At 40.6% G+C, this 6,000-nt stretch overlaps 1 protein-coding gene across 1 annotated transcript in view; it reads left to right on the top strand.

The window, feature by feature from the left end:
* Positions 1–2,636: 2,636 nt before the first annotated feature.
* Positions 2,637–6,000, top strand: part of lrpap1 (low density lipoprotein receptor-related protein associated protein 1) — a 28,416-nt gene continuing 25,052 nt past the window's right edge. The window contains exons 1-2 of the mRNA XM_079264887.1: positions 2,637–2,903; positions 3,497–3,641. Coding sequence (XP_079121013.1) covers positions 2,742–2,903; positions 3,497–3,641 — 307 coding nt within the window. The 5' untranslated portion in view covers positions 2,637–2,741. The remainder of the gene's footprint in view (positions 2,904–3,496; positions 3,642–6,000) is intronic.

The raw sequence follows: 6,000 nt of genomic DNA, 5'->3' as shown, positions 1-6,000 counted from the left end.
AAATGAACAGAGTCAAGGGCATTTGAACAGCAGATCTGTCACAGCAGGCAGTGGGGATGGTGAAGGTGTGGACCCAAATGCAGAGACAAGGGACCAAGGAGGCAGATTTCCAGGAGATCTATTGTAACCCAAGGGCCTAAAGCAACAAACAAACTAAATGATCCCACAACAAAGAACTGAACTGAGGGGTATAAATACACTGGAGAACCAAACAAGAAACAGGTGTACTAAATGAACTAAAACAAGACCAGGTGAACTCAATGAACAGGAAATCAATAAAGCTAAACAACAAACAAGAGAACCAAACAGGAAAAACTACAAAATAAAACAGGAAACCTGAAACTAAGGCACAGCAAAAACCACATCATGACAAGATCTCAAACTTTGGCTTGTTGATTGGTAAAATTCAGCTCCAGTCACTCTCAGGCAATTATAAATAGTCCTTAGCCCACTCCTGTAGTCATTTTAGGGGGCATGTATGCCTGCTAACTGGAGCTGTTTTCAGACTGTTGATGCAGAAATGTGTCATTAAGTTTAGCTGTCAGTTTATGGACAGTTAATCCGTCACAAAGCCATGAAAAAAAATGTTTTCTTTAAATAGAGATATTATTATATAGAGCCTCCCATGTCTGAGTGGGTCGATGTTCACCTCTCTGGTGTGTTGATAAGCACCTTCTAAAATGCATGTTTGCTATGCTGTTTATTTAACGGCAGATCTTTGTTCAACATTGTTTCATCAATGTCTGGCATGAAATTTAAACTTTGTAAACTATTGTTAATTGGTGGCAGAACTTTTTCTGTTTGTACTTCTAAAGTTGTCAAATATTGTTCATATTAATAGTAGCAAGATAAGAATGAAATTGGCAGGATTACAGCAGCATTCAGAAGATTCATAAATAAAAGAAGGGGAGGCAGCAGTGTGCAGTGAGTTTGTTGAGATACAATGCATATAAATGTCTGTAATACTGAACCTTTCTTTTAATAATCCTTTAGTATGTGTTAGTGTAACGTTAAGGCAAAAAAATTGACTTACACTGAAGTTCTGCTGTCATGCCTAAAGTAATCCTGTGTTTAAAACTCTTGGAAGGTACTGTACATTGTATTTTCCTAAAGTTATACAACTTCAGTGGATTTTAAATTCCACATTACTTTTCTAAACCTCTAAAACACTCTTAATGATTACTGAAAAACTTTTTTTTTCTATAGCAGTTATAAAGTCTATCACAAAATAAGCATTTAAGGTATTGTTTTTCTTTTTTTTCTACTTTTTTTTATAAGCAGAGTTGCACATTTTTAGTTTGCATACTATTTGAATTGTGTTATAGTCTACTATAATGTTACAGTACTGTTCATTTTCACTGACCTGTTTTATTTGACTTTGTGACAGAGTGGTACGGCCTTATCAGTGAACAACAAGAAGGTAAATGGATGAGTAGATTTTATTTAGAGTTAACACCAGACAATGCCACCTGGGGCGTAGGGCCCCAGAAAATAAATGCAGAGTTGCTCCTGTTGAATGAATAGAGACATGTGAGCCAGTTAAAACTATTTATTATGTTAGAGAAAAATAATTATCATGATCATGATTCTTCTTACTGATGTGAGCACATTATGTCTTCATATTCTGTGCAGTGAACCACCTGTTCTTCAGTTCGCTCTTAGCTCACGTTTGGCGAACATCTTCTTCTCTTCTGTACCTGTGCTAACAGCGAACTCCTTCAACATAAATTCCCTCTACCAAGGCTCCATTGGTCTGTTGTTCCTGCTTTAAAGGTTGAGATATTTTATATCCTATGTAACACAAAATTTAAGAATGAAAATTGACTTAAGATAAAAAAAAAAAATAATAATAATAAAAAAAAATACTGTTAAGACCTACAAAATTACAAAGTGAAGTAACTACACAAAAAGAAAATAGATCAGCTGGGACCATCACTGGCAGCCTACAGAGGAGTGCTGCCACTTCTGTCCTTGTGCACAAAACTTCACTGCAAACGTGAAGCCTTTGTAAAGTCAGTGCATCAAAACAACCACAACGTGGGGGTCCCCAGCCATGAGGGGCCTCCCTAACTAATTACTACATCTGTCTTTTTCAGAATGAATATATGTTGGATTTAAAATATAATTTTCAAATAAATTAAAAGGAGAAATTGAGTTATTAGACGTGAATGAAAGCATGATGAGTTGCATCAACAAAACAAATTAATTATATTATACATAACATAAATCTTTCACTTTTTTATCGTTTCATCAGTTTCAAGCCACTGAAATACCAACTAAATCCAGCGAAAATAGACGTAATTAATGAGGAATCTCACAAAGTCTTGGCTTGTGTATGTAACTTGTCTTCTAAAATGAGGTTTGTTGATGATTTGAAGGTTGTTTTTTATCACATTCCCGCGAGCAAAGTGAATATGTAAGCTGACAACGCGTGGAGGCTTTTTATTTGCTCACAGCTTCAGAAACTTTGTTGCTGAGCAACCTGGAAGCTAAGCATTGTGGGAGTTGTAGTAAAATATGTTCTCATTTTAGGTTTGTGTCATTTTAAATCTAGAGACATGAAACTACATTACCCACAATGCGTCACTTCCACCAAAGCCCACCCACACTCGGGCACATGACTCGCTGTACTTCAGTAGGCAACAACAGACCATTTGTTGTTTTGTACAGCTTACCTGTTTTAGCTAACTGGTGTTGTTTACGGGGCTTTTTGCGTCTCAGTGGCTTTCTTTTGTTTAAAAATGAGGCTGTCATGTTTAGTCGTGGCTCTGTGTCTCCGAGTGGGTGTCATGGCAGGGAAATACTCTCGTGAAGTGAATGAGCCCAAATCTAGTGGCAGTGATGGACAAGCAGTGGAGTTCAGGATAGTTAAGCTAAACCAGGTGTGGGAGAAAGCCAAACGGGTATGTACTTAGAGAGAAATATGAATGAAAGCTTATAGAGATGCAGGAAAATAACGACCATTAGCAGCATGACGTCATGTTTGTAGTTACTGCGTAAAAATGCAGTTTTTGGCATTTGATTGACAGTTCACAAATCCACCGGTTTTTCTTAACAGTCTCAAGTAGCATCAGCTAAACAACATCTGTTAAGTTGTTATTAATCATTCATTATCCCAGAGGACTGAATATGTTGGTTAACTAGTGTTTATACGTCAAGCTTTTCTGGGAAAAGTGGTTATAATTTATTTCAAGGTTTACAGTAGATGATTGTGATGATGGGTATCCTGTTACTTACAACAAACACAAAACATTAAAATGTTTTCCCTGACTCAGCCAGGATTTGACATCCTACATCAGATGCAGTAAACCTATCACAACCCAGAACCAACCCACTTCAGGCCGTGTCAGACTCTAAAATGAAATATTATCAGGCATCAGTTGGCAGCAGCAAGTAGTAACGTAGTGAACACGCTACATACTGTTTCCTCTTTAACTTCCGCTCAGATTCTGACTGACCGTCTAACCCTGTGTTTTTTTCTGCTCGGCTTTGGCAGATGCAGCTGTCCCCAGTCAGACAAGCTGAGCTGCACAGCGACCTGAAGATCCAGGAGAAAGATGAACTACAGTGGAAAAAGATAAAGGTAGAAGGGCTGGATGAAAATGGAGAGAAGGAGGCTCAACTTAGACGTAACTTCAACGGTGAGTGAAGCATTTAACACCTCGCCTGCTAAGTGCTAAATCAGGGGTGCCCAAACTTTTTGCCTCCAAGGGCCAAACTGGAAATGATGGAAATCTTGTGCCACAAACACTGCGGCTTTAAGGATGAAACACAAGTAAATGCATGAAGTTATTTTAATTATTGTTTAATGGCTAATCTAGTGTATTTTTTCCTATCTGGGCAAATAAAATATTACATAAATAATCAATGTAGCAATAGAACAATAAAGCCATAGTTAGAGGGGCAAGAAACGATAATTACAGCCACCAAACTGCAACCAAGTGCAACATGTCAACAGTAAGAAACAGCGCATGTTGAACAAGGCAAGGTGTTGATACTTTGTGGGACACATGAAGTTGATCTCAAGACATTACCAGTTTCCATGTTCAGTTGCACCTGGCTCACTGACAAGGTGAGTATGTCATAGAGGTGTGAGTCAGTCAGGGTCCCTCTGAGTCTGAGGTTCATGACACTGAAAGTATTGTCTTTTCTTCAAACTCTGTAGGGTATTAATATAAACAACTAGCAGGCTAAAAGCAAGGTGCTGGTGGGCCGATTTGGGCCCCTGGCCCCCACTTTGGGCACCCCTGTGCTAAGCCATGTTGACCTTCTAGCTTGTAAGTTTGTGTTTTTTTGCTGGTCGGCAACACATGGTGACTGACAGGAGACTTTCCTTGATAACAGTTTCCCACTTTGAGAAATAATGCCAGTCAGACCTGGGAGAAGGAAGCACGAGAGTGAGGTTGTGCTTATAGCAGTCAAGAATAGTCAAAGTGAACTTGACTTTGTCTGTAGTCACTCTGACCTGACTGGTTTCATGGTGAGTTAAGATAAACTATGAAAACCTTGCTGTCAGCAGATACAGACATTAAAAACATCAAGCAACTTCAAGGCTGAACGACATGCTGGAGGATTTCTCTTGGTCTTGTCTCTTGGTCTTCATCTTAGGCCTTTTCCACACGTAGCAGCTATCTCACAAAACAAAGACATTTTTCTCAGATTTGGCCTGTCATCCACGCCAAAACGCAGATTAATGCATCAAAAACGATGGTTTTAAAAACCTCCGACCAAAGATGTGTGAATGCATGTCTGCATGTGGACATGTATAACTGGGGTTTTGGGTTTTTAAACGTCACGTCTGTGACAGAAAATGCAGTGATGTCACATGTGCGACCTTTGTTTATGTAATGTAAGGGTCTTCTTTATGCGCTTTTACTTTTATGATAGATTAAACAAAAACACGAAGAATTCTGCAGAACTGGCACAGCTGACATCTTTTATTATTAGTCAGCCCCGTCAAACTTTCACCAACAAGACAGTGCAAACTTCTGGTCTGACCTGTTTTTTCAAAATAAAAGCGTAGGCACACCGCTTACTGAACACATTTAACTCTCTTACATTTACTCCAGCATGGACGTCTGTTGGTGTTGTCTGTTGTCCAGGTGCTTGTGTTTGCTTTTTCTTTTTTTTTGTTTTTTACAAGCTTAAATACCACGTTGGAGACATTGTTTCCTGTTTTGTGGAAGTGACGTTGTGAGATGGAAGGTGATTGGATAGGATTAGGGGCGCTACTGCCACCTAAAAGTTTGATGTGTGACGGCGCTTCTGAGATGTTCAGACTGCGGCGCACCTGGTAAAACCACTCCTGTTGACTAGTGTTGCCACGAGCAGCTGCAAAAGTGCTGTGCAGCAGCACCATGATGGAGCCGAGGGTTAAGGGACAGCCTGCCACCCTGCAGAGGAAGATTATGCTTCCTGCTTGCATCAGTGATCTTGTTAACTAGCCACAGTTCTAGATCATTAATGAGGGTAGAAATGTACATTAACTAGTGAATGGAGAGCTTCACTTTTTGAACCAACTCCTTCTTCACCACAACAAAGTGATGAGGAGTCATTGCAGACATCACCTGCATGAACTTCCTCACACCAGACAGGAACTCATTCCCAAGTTGAGGATAAAACCATCAGAACCACATCATCCACAAAAATTAGAAACCCATACCAAAGACCACCAGACCGGATCCCCTCAACACCTCGGCCAAAGACCACCAGACCGGATCCCCTCAACACCTCGGCCAAAGACCACCAGACCGGATCCCCTCAACACCTCGGCCAAAGACCACCAGACCGGATCCCCTCAACACCTCGGCCAAAGACCACCAGACCGGATCCCCTCAACACCTCGGCCAAAGACCACCAGACCGGATCCCCTCAACACCTCGGCCAAAGACCACCAGACCGGATCCCCTCAACACCTCGGCCAAAGACCACCAGACCGGATCCCCTCAACACCTCGGCCAAAGACCACCAGACCGGATCCCCTCAACACCTCGGCCAAAG

This window comes from Telmatherina bonti (genome assembly GCF_933228915.1).
Source record: "Telmatherina bonti genome assembly, chromosome: 3".
In the NCBI taxonomy this organism is placed as follows: Eukaryota; Metazoa; Chordata; class Actinopteri; order Atheriniformes; family Telmatherinidae; genus Telmatherina; species Telmatherina bonti.
The sequence above is the reverse complement of the archived record's forward strand: the minus strand, read 5'-3'. Positions and strand labels throughout refer to the sequence as shown.